The sequence below is a fragment of the Aphanomyces invadans genome, assembly GCF_000520115.1.
Source record: "Aphanomyces invadans strain NJM9701 unplaced genomic scaffold supercont1.16, whole genome shotgun sequence".
NCBI classification, from domain to species: domain Eukaryota; phylum Oomycota; class Saprolegniomycetes; order Saprolegniales; family Verrucalvaceae; genus Aphanomyces; species Aphanomyces invadans.
Window position 1 is genome coordinate 577,305 of NW_008580161.1, and position 13,919 is coordinate 591,223.

At 56.8% G+C, this 13,919-nt stretch overlaps 8 protein-coding genes across 10 annotated transcripts; 5 read left to right on the top strand and 3 right to left on the bottom strand.

The window, feature by feature from the left end:
- Positions 1 to 522: 522 nt before the first annotated feature.
- On the top strand, positions 523 to 1,347 carry H310_08114 (hypothetical protein; the record flags this gene model as incomplete). The annotated part of the gene is made up of 1 exon (XM_008873753.1): positions 523 to 1,347. The coding sequence occupies one exon, from the start codon at positions 523 to 525 to the stop codon at positions 1,345 to 1,347; it is 825 nt and encodes a 274-aa protein (XP_008871975.1).
- A 66-nt stretch (positions 1,348 to 1,413) lies between these two features.
- Positions 1,414 to 1,953, top strand: H310_08115 (hypothetical protein; the record flags this gene model as incomplete). Its single annotated transcript, XM_008873754.1, has 1 exon — positions 1,414 to 1,953. One exon carries the CDS (start codon positions 1,414 to 1,416, stop codon positions 1,951 to 1,953), a length of 540 nt encoding a protein of 179 aa, XP_008871976.1.
- Positions 1,954 to 2,026: 73 nt separating this feature from the next.
- Positions 2,027 to 5,154, bottom strand: H310_08116. 2 transcript variants are annotated; one of them, XM_008873756.1, is made up of 3 exons: positions 5,070 to 5,088; positions 4,117 to 4,982; positions 2,145 to 4,067 (listed from the first exon to the last, which is right to left on the bottom strand). In XM_008873756.1, the coding sequence occupies exons 2-3, from the start codon at positions 4,246 to 4,248 to the stop codon at positions 2,193 to 2,195; spliced, it is 2,007 nt and encodes a 668-aa protein (XP_008871978.1). In that variant the 5' UTR covers positions 4,249 to 4,982; positions 5,070 to 5,088; the 3' UTR covers positions 2,145 to 2,192. The 2 variants fall into 2 exon arrangements, with proteins under 2 accessions (XP_008871977.1, XP_008871978.1); XM_008873755.1 differs by having other exon boundaries at positions 2,027 to 4,067; positions 4,117 to 5,154.
- A 104-nt stretch (positions 5,155 to 5,258) lies between these two features.
- H310_08117 (hypothetical protein) lies at positions 5,259 to 7,284 on the bottom strand. Its single transcript, XM_008873757.1, has 9 exons — positions 7,032 to 7,284; positions 6,867 to 6,975; positions 6,722 to 6,802; positions 6,647 to 6,673; positions 6,546 to 6,594; positions 6,350 to 6,456; positions 6,171 to 6,255; positions 6,012 to 6,127; positions 5,259 to 5,966 (listed from the first exon to the last, which is right to left on the bottom strand). Exons 1-9 carry the CDS (start codon positions 7,193 to 7,195, stop codon positions 5,793 to 5,795), a joined length of 912 nt encoding a protein of 303 aa, XP_008871979.1. The 5' UTR covers positions 7,196 to 7,284; the 3' UTR covers positions 5,259 to 5,792.
- Positions 5,287 to 5,769, top strand: H310_08118 (hypothetical protein). Its single transcript, XM_008873758.1, has one exon. It carries the CDS (start codon positions 5,324 to 5,326, stop codon positions 5,744 to 5,746), a length of 423 nt encoding a protein of 140 aa, XP_008871980.1. The 5' UTR covers positions 5,287 to 5,323; the 3' UTR covers positions 5,747 to 5,769.
- A 376-nt stretch (positions 7,285 to 7,660) lies between the features above and the next one.
- On the top strand, positions 7,661 to 11,260 carry H310_08119. 2 transcript variants are annotated; one of them, XM_008873759.1, is made up of 11 exons: positions 7,661 to 7,770; positions 7,834 to 7,863; positions 7,921 to 8,253; positions 8,348 to 8,492; positions 8,543 to 8,605; positions 8,711 to 9,097; positions 9,290 to 9,627; positions 9,705 to 9,962; positions 10,085 to 10,294; positions 10,341 to 10,632; positions 10,678 to 11,260. In XM_008873759.1, exons 1-11 carry the CDS (start codon positions 7,731 to 7,733, stop codon positions 11,174 to 11,176), a joined length of 2,595 nt encoding a protein of 864 aa, XP_008871981.1. In that variant the 5' UTR covers positions 7,661 to 7,730; the 3' UTR covers positions 11,177 to 11,260. The 2 variants fall into 2 exon arrangements, with proteins under 2 accessions (XP_008871981.1, XP_008871982.1); XM_008873760.1 differs by lacking the exons at positions 7,661 to 7,770; positions 7,834 to 7,863; positions 7,921 to 8,253 and having other exon boundaries at positions 8,299 to 8,492.
- On the bottom strand, positions 10,712 to 12,199 carry H310_08120 (hypothetical protein). Its single transcript, XM_008873761.1, has 4 exons — positions 12,150 to 12,199; positions 11,848 to 12,103; positions 11,591 to 11,794; positions 10,712 to 11,534 (listed from the first exon to the last, which is right to left on the bottom strand). Exons 1-4 carry the CDS (start codon positions 12,161 to 12,163, stop codon positions 11,223 to 11,225), a joined length of 786 nt encoding a protein of 261 aa, XP_008871983.1. The 5' UTR covers positions 12,164 to 12,199; the 3' UTR covers positions 10,712 to 11,222.
- Positions 12,200 to 12,371: 172 nt separating this feature from the next.
- H310_08121 (hypothetical protein) lies at positions 12,372 to 13,753 on the top strand. Its single transcript, XM_008873762.1, has 2 exons — positions 12,372 to 12,813; positions 12,861 to 13,753. Exons 1-2 carry the CDS (start codon positions 12,397 to 12,399, stop codon positions 13,635 to 13,637), a joined length of 1,194 nt encoding a protein of 397 aa, XP_008871984.1. The 5' UTR covers positions 12,372 to 12,396; the 3' UTR covers positions 13,638 to 13,753.
- The last annotated feature ends 166 nt before the right edge of the window (positions 13,754 to 13,919 follow it).

Below are 13,919 nucleotides of genomic sequence, written 5' to 3' on the forward strand. Positions count from 1 at the left end.
CGACTCGTCCTCGTCAACGGTGTTCGTCAAGTCGGAAAGTCACAGCCCGTCCAGTTTCCAAGACGCTCCTGCGCCGGTGCCTAAACTCGAACGCGTAATCGCTCGTCCCTGAAATCGACACCTCGCTCGACGAATGTATCCATGTGCACGAAGTGGCTGCGCTTGACCCAATTCGTGCTCTAGACGCTGCACCCCGACCTCATGGCTTTCCCAAGATTCCATCGTTGTACCATCGTCGAATGCATTGAGACGCCCAACGATCGACCAGTTCATGCTTTACAAACCCATGTTGTCAACCTACTCGACCAACCTGTTCGACATCTCCGCTCTCGACAGCGATCGCATGAGCGACCAAGACGTGTTTTCTGTCGCGGGCGTGCTCGCCTCGACGTCATGATGGTCGCAGCACTGCGTTGTGAAGGGTCTGGCGACAACCGTCCCAAAATGCAACGAATTTTTCAATTAAAAAGAGCCGAAAACGAGTGATTTTCTAGATGGACAGTTTTCGTCGAATTTGTCAACATGACAAGACCAGAGTTCGACCAGGTCGCACGTGTCGGCGAGTTAGTCCTGCCACCCGAGTTGATGCGGCGGGTGGCGCTGTTCATCCCCGACGTTGCTACCTTTTTCTCGTTCCTCGAAACCTACGACTCCGCCGGCATCCTCGGCGACCTTGGCATGATTCGTATTCTTGGCGAGTCGTGTCTCTACGAGAAGCTCTGGCCTGATCTTCATGTTGGCACACGACCAGAGTCCCCTCGAGCATCGCAGATGCTGGTGGTTGCCAAGCACTATTCCCACTTTGCGCTTTCCGGCGTCGTCGACGTTGCTTGGATGCAAGAGTTGTGTCGCGTGGCGCCGGCAACGGACCTCCATGCTACTGACATTCGACCAGCGTGGAAAGAGGCCATGGAACCATTCGTGGATGCATTGGCGAAGCTGCCACCCACGCGCGCCACCTTTTCCATTCCAAGGTCGGAGATCTGGGTGCCATTTCTCCCTCGACTTTGTGACTCGTTGCGGTCGCTGCGCTTCACATTCCATGACCACACAGGTCTACAACCGTCGCAGCTCGGGACCTTGCTTGAATTTGTGTGCGGGTCAAGTCAGATCACTGATCTTATTCTTGAGAACGATCCGTTTAGCCCGCCGCACGTTGTAACGACGGCTATGGTCGGCCACCTCACCAAGTGGTTCCACCTAGCTCCCGTGACGCACTTCAGAGTCGGACAATGGCAGCTGGCCGAAGTAGACCCGTCTGCCCTGACGAGCTTGTACGATGCGTGGGCGACGTGCTCCACGTTGGAGGCCCTCGTCGTCGTCGAAACGAAGCTGCTCCACTTGTAAACGTTCGCGCATCCACTGCCCATGGCGACGGTGCAATTGATTGATTGCGACTTGTCCCTCGACGCCATGAAAGCATTCGGACTTGCGCTGCATGAGTCGAATGTCGAGTCCTTATCGATTTCCCACCGCGAAACGTTCAAAGGAGCGTCTTCCGGCCATGTCGTCCGCGGCATCCGCAACCACCTAGGCAACAGCTTTGGTTTTGCCCGTTGTTTACATCGCGTCGTGCTGAGCGGGCTCAAATGCAGAGACAAAGGATGCGTCCATCTCGCAGCAATTTTGCCGTCGACTCCAATCCGACACCTCGATCTCTCGAGAAACCACATCACAGACATCGGCGCCGCAGCCATGTCGCTCCACCTACGAGCAGCGCCATGCTTGAAAGACCTCGTGATGGATGGCAATTGCCTCACCGTGGTCGGCGCATTAGATCTTGCCCGGGGCGCTGTCGCGCGGAACCTCTCGTCGCTTAGCATCACAAACAACCAATTTGACCCGAGCGACGTCGACGCGCTGAAGGTTGTGGCCCAACAGCATGGAAATGCGCTTCGTCTTTCCTACAAGTCGACCACGTCCAGCAAATTTTTCAAACGATTGCCAACATGACCTCTTGACAGCGCTTCCTTCTTTCTGCTCAACACAGCGCCGATACGACAACGTACTAGAGCGACATCAAGATGAATGGTTGGGGCGGCCCTGGCCCACTGCAGGAACGCCACCTTCGACGTGCACATCGCTCTCGGTCCATGAACAAACACACAGGGCTTCGGACAAGAGGCCGACCAGCACGAACAGACTCGACTTGAAAACTTTTTCCGATTGGAGTATGTTACATCACGCGACATCTATTGCGGCCACACGATGAGGGGACACTCGCCCGGGCGTTGGCGACACCAATGCGGCTGGATCAAGTCGGACGCGGACCCGCTCTCGATCACGCGGTACGTGGCGATCGTCATGCGCGCCACTGCCTTGTCCCACCGCGTCGTCGGGTTCGTCCACGCGCGCTCGGCAAACGCAGCCGCGCGCGGCCAGACACGTACGTCCATCGACGCCTCCCCCGACACTTCCGTCCACAGACCGAGTTCGCCCCCCAGCGCCAATGGCATCTGCGCGTCCGTGATGTTCGGGTTCAGCACTTGCTCGTAAATGACTTGCCATGTCTTGTACGGCGCGCACCACCCGTTGTCCTTGCGGTCGATCCCGTTGTGGCCGCAGTCGAGGTAATGGCGATCCTGGAACGACGCCACGTACGAGTACCCGTGGTCGACCAAGTCGCGCGGCTCGTTGCCGTACTGCACGCCCGCCCAGCTGTGCACGATGATCTTGTCTTTGGGCAAGTACTTGAAGTACGTGTTGGAGGTCAAGTCGCTCGACCACAGCATCACTTTGCGCGACGGCGAGTGCTTCCACAGGTTGTTCTGGACGCGGTCTTGAAACTTGGCCCAAATGTCAAAGTACCCTGCGTCGTCCGTCCTGTTCGGGACGGCGTCGGCCACCACCGGCGACCGCTTCCAGCACTTGGTAAACACTTCGTCGCCGCCCATGTGCAGCACGTCCGAGTCGAAGAGCCCGGCCAGTTCGATCCACATCTTGTCCAGGAGATCGTACACGTTTTCGTTCATCGGGTTCAGCTGGCCGCACGGCGCTTCGAAGCACTCGTGGTTGTCGAGCGGGTTGTTGGCCCAGCACAGCGTGAGCTCCCCCACGTCGTAGTCGGGCCCCCACTGCCACCCAGCACCCGCGTGGGCCGGTGCGTCGACCTCTGGGATCACCTGGACCCCATGCACCCTGGCGAACGCGACAATCTCCTTCACGTTCGCCTGGCTGTACGCCATGTCGCTCTGGTAGTTGCCGTACAAGTTGAACTTGGGCTCGAACTTGATCTCGATCGGAAACGACGACGAGTCTGTGATGTGCCAATGAAACCTATTGAGCTTGTGCATCCCCATCGTCCGCACCAGCCGCTTGATCGCTGCCATCGAGTGAAAGTTGCGCGCCGTGTCCAGCATCACGCCGCGGAACTTGTACGCCGGCTTGTCCACCACCTTGACCGTCCGCACCATCCGGTGGCTGCGCGTGATGTCGCACCAGTCCACGAGCTGCACCAAGCTTGCCAGCGCGTGGCGGTACCCGAACACAGTCTTGGCCGAGATCGTGACGCTGGTCGACGCAATCGACAGCTCGTACGACTCGTCCGTGTCCAGCGTCAACGCGACGCTCGACGACGCGATCGTCGCCACTACCTTGACGCTGTCGCCTTGGTCGGCGACGCCGCCCATCGCCAGCTTCATCTTGGTCGCCATGTGCTCGTCAAACGCAGCCTGCATGTCCTGGACGAGTGTGCTGTCCGCGGCACCGGTCACGTGGTGCGAGAACGACGCGACGTTGACGGCGACCGTGTCCCCCGGAGGGCTCGCGATCGTGAGCGACTGGGGCAGCGGCAGCATACTGCCGTTGCCGCACGTCATCTCGCACACGCGGAGACTCATGATCCCGGGGCCCGTCGTAGGCACACCAGACAGGACCTCGTCCTTTGTCAGGTTCTGGTACACGCACTGGTCCTTCGCGCACGCGTACTTGAACACAGGGACTTTCAAGATCGCTTCGTTCGCCATGAGGTTCATTCCCTTGGATTTCAAACGGAACATGAGGATTGCCGTTGTCGCGCCGGCGATGATGATGATCGCGACGGTCGCAAACATGCATACTCGTCGCTTCTGGAAGAACGACGTGTGTGAGATCGAAGCACTCGACACGCGAATCTACCTGAATCGACTTGTTCCGGCCCGGCGACAGGATGGGCGAGTTGTGATGGTCGTCGACCCATACGGACTCTTTGCGTACTGCGGCGGCGCGTTCGGTCTTGGTGTCCACGAACCCCACGGCAGGCTCTGTCATGCGTGCTGTTGGCCTTAATGTGGAAGTGTTCGCGGAAGCGGGTTGCCAGCCGGATGGCGGCTCTGTCCCGCCCGACGTCGTCGTGAGTCACACGGTGGAAAGTTGTTGCCGTCGATTAAACGCGTCTTTTTATGGGTATAAAGTAGAACGCGATCGCAGGTGCAGCTTGACAAGAAGTCCGACAGGCCTGCGAGCCGCCCGTGTTTGTTTGCGGCGCACAGCGATCGATCGCCGCCTTCGTGGACGCTTGCGGGCAAACAGCGCGGTGGACGCTTCATTGGGGGTATCGGAGGGGTCGGCCTCAACCGACCCATCATCCCCATTGTTCACTTCCACGAGGTGTCAAAGACAATCGAATACCGCTTTGAACAAAACGCGACCGTTCCCCTCGCCGACCTGTCAACAGGATTGCTAGTGGCGCAGGATGCATGTGCGAGATGATGCAAGCTCATGTATGGAGCAGCAGCCACGTGCCCTGTGTTCGAGCGTCCTTTGAAGCAGTTTGGTTGCGCGGGGAGAACGTCGATGGCTCGGCCAAGTGGAAACACTTCGTTCGGTCGATATCTGCTCCATACAAGAGATGTGCGACCCCGGACGGATCAAGGATTTGACCTGGCCCTGTAGCAACCAGAGCAGCGCCGCCGTGCACCAACTCAACGGTTGCTACACCAGACGTCGCAGCGCTCATGCGCTGGTCGGCGTCAACGAAATGCCACACGGCAATCGGGGTAGACCTAGCGTCCAACATGTTTAGATACCGCAGCGCCCCAGCACGGCAACGTTGCCGCACTTGTGCATGACGTGTCGCGACCCGCGCGTACCTTCCAATGCCGCTCTGCCACCTCAAGCAGCAAATGCGTCAGAATGCCCACACTTTTTGCATTTGATTGGCTATAATGATGAGATAGATCGAATGAATTGTGTTGATTGGTCAAAATGATTTGCTTGTTCGAAATAAATAGCGAAAAATAGACTCGTCGGTGCTGAAAATGTTTTAGCCAATCAGATTGCTTGGACCGGTTGGAAGAGTTCCCAATCGCTCATTTAAAGTCGTGACGACACCGCGCGCACAGCGATGAACTTCGACGACAACCGCAAGATCGGCACGCTGCTCCTGGGCCTGGGCTTTGCTTTCTTGTTCCTAGGAGTCATGCTTTTCTTCGACTCTGCGCTCCTCGCTATCGGTGATGTTCTATTCCTCTCGGGTCTCGCGCTCACGATCGGCCTGACACGAACAATCAAATTCTTCACGCGGCCGGAACGCTGGCGCGGCATTGTGTGTTTTCTGGGTGGCATCGTCCTCGTCATGGTTCGTTGGCCGATCATCGGTATGATTGTGCAATCGTTTGGGTTCTTGAACCTCTTTGGGTCGTTCTTCCCCGTGGCAGTGGCATTCCTACGTCAGACCCCCGTCATTGGCACCGTCCTGAACCTCCCTGTGATCAGCGACATTGTCGACAAACTCGCGGGCGCGCAGAAACGAGGATATCAAGTATAACACGCAATTGGTTCCTTGTTCCATTCCAGGATTACCACGCGTGTCACTACGACGCGTGGGTAGAGGCATCGAGCTGCGCCTTGCGCCACAGCTCGTGCTTGGCATGTAATGCCTGCACGTGCGACGCTGCTTCCGCCATGAAGGACTCTGTTTGCTGCTGGAGCTTCTGCCGCCGCTCACGCATACGCATCATGGACTGCTCCACGATTAGATTCTTCTGCTGCATCGATCGTCAGCCGCACGTTCAACTGTCCATCACTCGTACCTCATTCAGACTAGCATTGAGCTGCTTCATCCTGTCTGCGTGTCGGGCGCTCATCGCGTCCTTTTGCTCCTTGATCGCATCACGGGACGACGTGGTGGCGTCGAACGGCGATGGCTCTACACCGCCTCGAGTAAGTCGTCATTTCATCTTCACACGTACGGCTTTCGACGCTTTGGCGCAGGGCATCGCCATGGTACGTTGGGCTGTCAGCGCCGCTCGAATGCCGACGGAACTGGTCCACAATCTTTACACCACGTCTCGTCAATGCATGCGATTACATCCAGGCAGCCCATGGCCTGCACCAGATATCTCGACACTCTCAGACATCGAACACTTACTTGCAGCCGCGGCAACGCCTCAAATAGCGTCAATTGGTACTCGTGGTCTGCTTGCGCCCACGGGTTTCCTGCAAACCGAACGACTTCGAGCGACGGCGGGAGGTGCTCTGTCAGCACAACGTTGTGAGCGTCAACCCGATGATGCGATCGCACCGCCATGGCAAAGTTAGAAAGGCATGACCCAGCAATCACGCACCAACGTCGACACGGGCGATCTTGTTGTGGGAAAGGTCAAGAAACTTGAGCTAATAATGCATACCGACGCATCAGGGATCACCACAGGGCAGTCGGAGGTACCTTAGTCAAGTGCAGCACGTTCGTCACCTACTCCATGACCAGTCTGCCTGTGGTGGCTGCGCGTGTTAGTCGTACCTCAGTAATGTCGTTGTGCGAGAGCGCCAGGAACTCGAGGTGGACGTGGAAGTCGAGGTTCTCGATGCATTGAATTGCATTCTAGCCGTCCGACGCAACCGTTCCATGTGAACGACAATAGAGTTCCGATGAAAGGGCAATGTACGTGCTGCAGGTACAGGTCCCGAATATGCGAGAACACGTCCAGGTTCTCGATCTTGGAGATGCCCTGCCAGTCGAGGCGCAGCACCGTCTTGGCTAGCAACGATTCGACTCTACCGCCGCACGACATAGTGAGCGGTGACGATGGTCTCATGGTTGGCGTGTGTACTCTGCATCATCGTCGTCGACGGCAGTCGCATGAGCACTGGGCGGCAAACTCATACATTTGCGGATGAGCTGCATGTTGATTCTCACGGGTTGCTGCGGCAATGCCGCTGGCGCGGAATCATGGACTAGGTTTGCGATCTCTTCCTCCGTCAAGATGTCGTCCATGCTGTCGACCACGTAAAATGTGACCGTGGAATTCTCGCCTCCGCGACTGGTCAGGGTGTAACGTTCCTCGCTTTTGCGACGACCAACTCGCAAGTCCATGTGTGTGAATCCTTCATGAATCGACTTCACGCAGCCGTCGTTTGCTCCCTCGTGGAAGATCATGGACGTTTATCGGGTACTGATGTTCATCTCGTGGACCTACTGGCGCATCTTACCGCCCCAACCTCACCAAGTGCATCGTGTGCACGCATGGACGTCCTCGCTACAGCATTAGCCAGTCATCCTTCTCAAATGACACCGCTTTCACGCCTGGTTGCGCGGTCGATCTCGCCGGAAGAGCCGCTAGTGTCTTCCGGCGATCACGCCATCCGTGCCTGTGAGGACATTGCTCGAGAGGTACGTTGATCCTGTCTTTGTTCTGATTGGCTCGTATGAATCCATGGTGCCTTTTGATTGGTGAGAATTTGAGCAACACTTTGATTCGAAAGAAGCCCACGCGAGGCGGCCGAGATCCGCAGCGGCCGCGGTGACAACGATGCAGCGGCGGGCAAAGGATATTGAATCCCTTGATTATGGTGATATCGCTGCGTGAATGTACCCTCAGTTCAGGGAATACTTATAGCGAGTGTCTTCGATAGATCTCTTTGAGAGCGTCGTCAACAAGTCAGGCAAGTCTCCCACGCACTCGACAGCAGCGATTGATGCGCTCATGCGTATATGCGCAGGACTGGGGTACAAATACCGCGATGGACGAGAGAGGAGATTTTCTGTCTTCTTTCGATGGATGCTCACATGGTTCACGGGGTTCTTGACGGCCATGGCTGGTATATTCCTGCTCTTCTGCACGCAGAACATCTCGCACTTGAAGCGTCATGTCATGGAGCACTTCATCAACACGACAACATCTACTTCTTCACTTCCTTTCAGCGCATCGGACGGCATCAGAGACACGAACGTGCACCCACTCGTGTATGGCATACTCTTGGGCATCAACGTCGGGCTCGTCTTGATAGCGGCGGTCTTGACCATCTTCGTCGAGCCTGTCGCGGCTGGATCGGGTATATCCTCTCCACTCATCCGTCCATCTCATCCCTTACGAGTTGCAGGATGCCGTGATTCGACCAACGTCGATTTTAACCCGCGTCGTCGTAGGAATTTCCGAGATCAAGTCAATGCTGAATGGAATGAAGATCCCTCGCATGCTGCGCTTCCGCACGTTGTGCTGCAAACTGCTGGGTACGATTTGCTCTGTGGCGGGCGGTCTTCCCGTTGGGAAGGAAGGGCCAATGATCCACAGGTATCTGTCTTCCTGTCATGCTTCTCCTCGCCAAGCTCAACCCCACACAGCGGCGGCATCATCGCAGCGGGGCTATCCCAAGGAAAGTCGAATGCGCTGGGGTACGACACGAGGTGGGTCGGTTTCTATTCGCACACTCCCTGTCCATCGCCTTTCTCGCTTGGCAACTTCATGCGCGTTCCGCGATCGAATACTTGACCTCTGTGATTCGTTCGTAGCTTCACATACTTTGCTGGGTTTCGAAACGACCGCGAGAAGCGCGACTTTTTGTCGTGCGGAGCGGCAGCGGGGGTCGCCGCCGCGTTCGGCGCGCCCATCGGAGGCGTCTTATTTGTGCTGGAGGAAGGCGCGTCGTTCTGGAACCAAAACCTGACGTGGCGCACACTCTTTTGCGCCATGGTGTCGACGTTTACGCTGGCATTCTTCATTTCAGGCATGTCGGCCAGTGGATGGGGTACGCTCGGTGGCCAGGCAGGCACATTCACCCTTGGTCCGTTTACGCTATCGACGTATCAAGTATGGGAAATACCGATCTTCATCTGCATGGGCGCGGGCGGAGGCATCCAGGGAGCGCTCTTCAATGCCATCAACCTGCGTCTATCACGGTGTGTTTCCGTTGGTCTTGCGATCATCCATCGAGTGGTGTCGACAACGACGGTGTCACCGCACTCTCTGTGGACTTGGCTGCGGTGGCGTCTAGCAAAGCCTGCCTGCCTTACTGCCTGTCCATCTCTGTTCCTGTGTCGTCGGCGCGAGGAAAGATGTGTGTTGTGTTGATTTGGTATGTTGTGGCGTAGGTTTCGCGCGCGGTGGATTCAAACCAAAGCTGTGCTGCTCATGGAGGCAATCGTGATGGTGGTGGTTGTGACGACCGTGGCATTCTGGATGAGTGCTGCGTTCGGGTCATGCCATCCCCTGCCTCCCGTCAAGCACGTCGACATTGTAGTCGAAGGCGTCCTCATGGCGGACGTGACAAAGGAAGAGTCGTACCCGTATCGTGAAGAGATGCTGCAGTTTTCCTGCCCCGTGGGCCAGTACAACGACCTGGCAACGCTGCTGCTGTCCCCGGGGGAATCTGCAATCCGCCATCTCTTCCACGCCCCGCCCGAATCGTTTGACATGCAAATTCTGCTTGGTACGTACGTTGGGTTCTCGTGTCGTGGAGCTTGCGGCTCGATGGCCCGTGGTTTCGTTGCTCATGCGTCGTGGTAGTGTTTTGGCTCGCGACATTCTGCCTCGCGTGCTGGACGTATGGCCTGAAAGTGCCAAGTGGTCTCTTTATTCCCGCGCTCCTCATCGGCGCTGCCTACGGCCGCCTCTGGACGCGGCTCATCAACCACGTGACGGCTCATTTTCCCCATGCCAAGCTCACGGACGCTCGAATTTACGGGCTCATCGGGTCGGCCGCCATGCTTGGGGGCATTACGCGCATGACGATCTCGCTGACCGTGATTCTGTTGGAGTGCACAGGTACGTCAGGGCAAATGACGAGCGCGAGGGTCAACTCGACCCCTTTTGCATGGCATGCGGTGGTGCCACAATCCATCGCATGCAGGCACGCCGCGGTCTGCGATGGCATGACGTCGTTCTAGGCAACGTTGAATACGGGCTGCCACTGATTGTCACGCTGTTTTCGGCGCGGTGGGTCGGCAACTACTTTAACCACGGGATCTACGACATTCACATTCACTTGCGCCAACTTCCGTTTCTGGACTGGGACCCGCCCGTGGAAGGGTCGCGCATGCGGGTCAAGCACGTCATGACCCGGCATCCCAAGTGCCTCCGCACCGTCGAAAGAGCAGGTACACGCTGAAGATCGCACAAAACACACACCATCGACCGTCGTAGGCCTCATCTGGGACTACCTGAGCCTGACGACGCACAACGGGTTCCCTGTCGTGGTGGACGACCCGACGTTCGGGCCCAAGTTCTTTGCCGGGGTCATCCTGCGCAAGCAGCTGACTGTGCTGCTGGCACAAAAGGACTTTTCAGTGGCGAAACCACGGCCGTTTTCACGGCATCCTCCGCAAGACACGGAGAAGAGAGGCCGAGAGGAGCTGACGTGCCTGAGCTACCGCGACATGGAAGCTTCGTACCCCAACTACCCCGAGCCAGACGTCGCGTACACCCTCACGGATGCGTACGGACCCGACGTTTGAACTCGTTGACGACGTCCGATGCCTAGCGAGCGAGATTTCTGGGTCGACTTGACGCCGTACATGAACCAGACGCCGTTCGTGATACAAGAAGAAGCCCCCTTCACGCGCGCCTATCGGCTCTTTCGATCGTCGGGACTGCGCCACTTGGTCGTGGTGAATCGGCATATGAATGTCAAAGGTTTCATCACGCGGCGCGAACTCGAGGAGGACCATTGCGCGCGGTGCTGGCGACTCACCCGCGGCGACGGCGGCGGCGTCGACGACGAACACGTCCCAGACGCGTACAACTACTCGACGAAAGAAGACAGCAAACCGATGTGGGCAACGATGCCGCATTTGTTCAAACGCCACGTGGATCGCCACGACCAAGTGCGCCGCATGCTCCACATGTCCAAGGCGCAGCCGCTGCTCGGCGACGACATTCACGACAGTGTTGACGACGATGGCGGACGCAACCATGTCGGTCGTGACCAAAATCGTCGCCGGAATGAACTTGATCAAGATGACGACGATGTTCTCGTATAGGAGGAGCAAGAAAAAAATCGGGCGGACGTGTCGCGGGGTATATTTGCTATACATGAAACAGAAATCGGAGAAATCGTGAGCAAATGTCGTCATGCCGACGCGGCGACTCCATCACGTCGACGTCGGTGGGGTTGACGAGCAGGTCCCGCGACAGCATCGACGGTGGGGGCGACGTCGAGTCGGTGACGTTGACCATGGGCGCGTCGGCATCCATTTCCCATGCCAGGCAGCGCTTCACGCCGATCATGACACGTCCACCAAGGGTGGATCCCGACTCGATGAGAGCTTTCTCCGCTTGGAGCCGGGTTTGGTAGCGCAGGTACAGCCAGTTGCCCCGGCCATGACGATATTGCGCAACCTGCATCGAGGCATGAGCACGAGGCAGTAGAAAGCAAGTAGAAAAGTTGGTCGTACGTTCCCGATAGCTTGGAAATAGGATAGGACCACCTCCATGTCCTGCATGGGAAAGCCAAACACCGTGACCCAGTAGAGCTCGTCGTCGCCCCATTCTTGAGTGTGCAAGGTCGAAAACTGGAGGGATGACGGCGTGGACGTTGAAGAAGAAAGCGGCGTCGGTCTTGCATCGAGTTTTGACGACAACGACGCAAAGAGTGAATTCTACAGCGTGGTCGTGAGTCATGCCGTGTGCAAGGACACGAAGTGGGACCGACCGTAGGAATCGACGAAGTCGAGTCATTGCTCGTGGCCGAAGACACGGAAGAATTGTCGGCACCGCCTGCACGTTTGCGAAGGGATTGGTATTGACGGTCCAACCCGTTCGATTCCCATGGGTTTTGGTAATTTTGCTTTGGCAGGTTGGCGTACGACGACTTGGTTGGGCTGTTGCTGGCGCCTTCATCCTTTTTGTTTCTGACGGAAGGTCCTTCTGGGTTCAGGAAGAACATCGGCATGACGTCGGCATCTGTCCTACAGGATCGTCACGTCTAGCGTCGTCGAGCAGAGAGCGACGTACGTCGGCGCACTCATCACGGCAGTGCCACTAGCGCCAGCCGAAAATGGTCGAGTGAAAATGCCTATCAAATCCAATGCAATAAAGTCATTCGATTGTAGAGGTTTTGTTCTGTCAAAGACCCCAAGAAATTGGTCTTTTTGTCCCATTTGACATAGAATGGATGCAAACGTCAAAAAACATGCAAAAATTTGATAGAAAAACGTTTTCCCACATCAAAATCTTGGGAAACGCGACCAGACTTGCGAAAATGGGCGGCTTGACAACAGTTGTGGCGCTCGTGATCGCGATCGTTGCGCGCTCGGCGTACAAGTCGTACAACACGCCGCTTCGAACCATCTCGCCATACGAACGCTACTTCTCGGAAGACTACTACCAAGCGCGCCACTTGTTCCGCGAGTCTGCGCGATCCGCTCAAGCTGATCTGCACGTGATTCCGTATCCCGTGGACGGCATGTCGGATTTAAGCATCGACGTGGCAATCGTGCGAGGGTCGCCATCGTCGTTGGTTGTGCATCTGTCAGGCACGCATGGTGTGGAAGGGTTTGCGGGGAGTGCGATTCAATCGGCGTTTCTGTCGAACAAGACGCTGACCCAGTCGACTGCGTCCGCGCTCCGACCCACCATTGCGTTTGTGCATGCTGTGAATCCGTATGGCTTTGCAAAGGTGCACCGATTCGTTCCTCTATCACCTTAGCTCAAGGTATGGAATAGTTGCGTCGTTGCAACGAGCACAACGTGGATTTGAACCGCAACCACTTGACACCCGCCGAATTCGAAGCTGTCCGGGCGCGCGACCCGAACCACCTTGGGTATGTTGACTTATCCCCTGTGCTGAACCCGGTGGTTGCGGATGACTGGTCGTTCTGGACGAACTTTGCGCTGCACATCCTTCGCTTTGGGTACGAAGCAGGGAAGCGCACGACCGTGGCTGGCACGTACCACGACCCGCGCGGTCTCTTTTACGGCGGCACCGAGCTCGAACCTAGCCACGTACTTCTTCACGACTTCTTTTCCTCTCGTTTCGACGTGGACGGGCTCAAAAACGTTGTGCTGATTGATGTGCACACCGGACTCGGCGCGACTGGTGAAGATGCGTTAGACTTCAACCGGGCGGACGTCGGGCGGCGCATTTTCCCTGATCAAAGTGTGGCGAATGAAGGCAAGGAGGCATTCTCTGGTTATGATGGCGTCGTGGGCTGCGGTGTTCATGGATACGCGTCGACGTGGTTCACCAAGACTTCCCCCACCGTGCTCACGCTGCAGCAAGAGTTTGGGACTATCGCTGGTCTCAGTGTACTCCGCGCGCTGCGCCTCGAGAATGCACTATATCACCACGACCCAACTGCTCGCTTGGGTGCCGCTGCCCAAGTTCGCGATGCATTTTACCTCCACGAAGACCCCGAGTGGAAGGCAGACGTCGTCGTGCGAGGGACCAGCGCCCTGCATCGCATCGTGACGTACCTAGAGGCGGCAAAGCCCTTGGAGTAAGTTACTCTTCGTGGCCATGGTAGATTTCGAAAGGCGCGTTGAGATTTTTGTCGATTTTCATGTTGATTTTTCGCAAAACAGCAATTTCATCTCAATATATGGCATATATCGTAAAATAGTGTTTCCAAATTCGACTCGGGTTTGTGGAGCTTGTTTGACATCATGGGGAGCGACACGACGGTGGCGGCGGTCGTGAGCGCGATCGTTGCGCGCTCGGCGTACAAGTCGTACAACGCGCCGCTTCGAACCATCTCGCCATACGAACGCTACTTCTCGGAAGAC

What these genes read in the sequence shown, in the direction of transcription:
- H310_08121 (XM_008873762.1), top strand. Translation starts at nt 12,397, where the DNA reads ATGGGCGGCTTGACAACAGTTGTGGCGCTCGTGATCGCGATCGTTGCG. An exon ending in ATCCGTATGGCTTTGCAAAG is followed by an intron (nt 12,814 to 12,860) that starts GTGCACCGATTC and finishes GGTATGGAATAG; the next exon opens with TTGCGTCGTTGCAACGAGCA.
- H310_08117 (XM_008873757.1), bottom strand. Translation starts at nt 7,195, where the DNA reads ATGGACGACATCTTGACGGAGGAAGAGATCGCAAACCTAGTCCATGAT. An exon ending in CGCACAACGACATTACTGAG is followed by an intron (nt 6,674 to 6,721) that starts GTACGACTAACA and finishes GTCATGGAGTAG; the next exon opens with GTGACGAACGTGCTGCACTT. An exon ending in ACGTGCTGCACTTGACTAAG is followed by an intron (nt 6,595 to 6,646) that starts GTACCTCCGACT and finishes ATGCATTATTAG; the next exon opens with CTCAAGTTTCTTGACCTTTC.
- H310_08118 (XM_008873758.1), top strand. Translation starts at nt 5,324, where the DNA reads ATGAACTTCGACGACAACCGCAAGATCGGCACGCTGCTCCTGGGCCTG.
- H310_08120 (XM_008873761.1), bottom strand. An exon ending in CGACTTCGTCGATTCCTACG is followed by an intron (nt 11,795 to 11,847) that starts GTCGGTCCCACT and finishes ACCACGCTGTAG; the next exon opens with AATTCACTCTTTGCGTCGTT. An exon ending in ATTTCCAAGCTATCGGGAAC is followed by an intron (nt 11,535 to 11,590) that starts GTACGACCAACT and finishes GCCTCGATGCAG; the next exon opens with GTTGCGCAATATCGTCATGG.
- H310_08119 (XM_008873759.1), top strand. Translation starts at nt 7,731, where the DNA reads ATGCAGCGGCGGGCAAAGGATATTGAATCCCTTGATTATG. An exon ending in GCGCTGGGGTACGACACGAG is followed by an intron (nt 8,606 to 8,710) that starts GTGGGTCGGTTT and finishes ATTCGTTCGTAG; the next exon opens with CTTCACATACTTTGCTGGGT. An exon ending in GATTCTGTTGGAGTGCACAG is followed by an intron (nt 9,963 to 10,084) that starts GTACGTCAGGGC and finishes ACGTCGTTCTAG; the next exon opens with GCAACGTTGAATACGGGCTG.
- H310_08116 (XM_008873755.1), bottom strand. Translation starts at nt 4,248, where the DNA reads ATGACAGAGCCTGCCGTGGGGTTCGTGGACACCAAGACCGAACGCGCC. An exon ending in GCCGGAACAAGTCGATTCAG is followed by an intron (nt 4,068 to 4,116) that starts GTAGATTCGCGT and finishes TCGTTCTTCCAG; the next exon opens with AAGCGACGAGTATGCATGTT.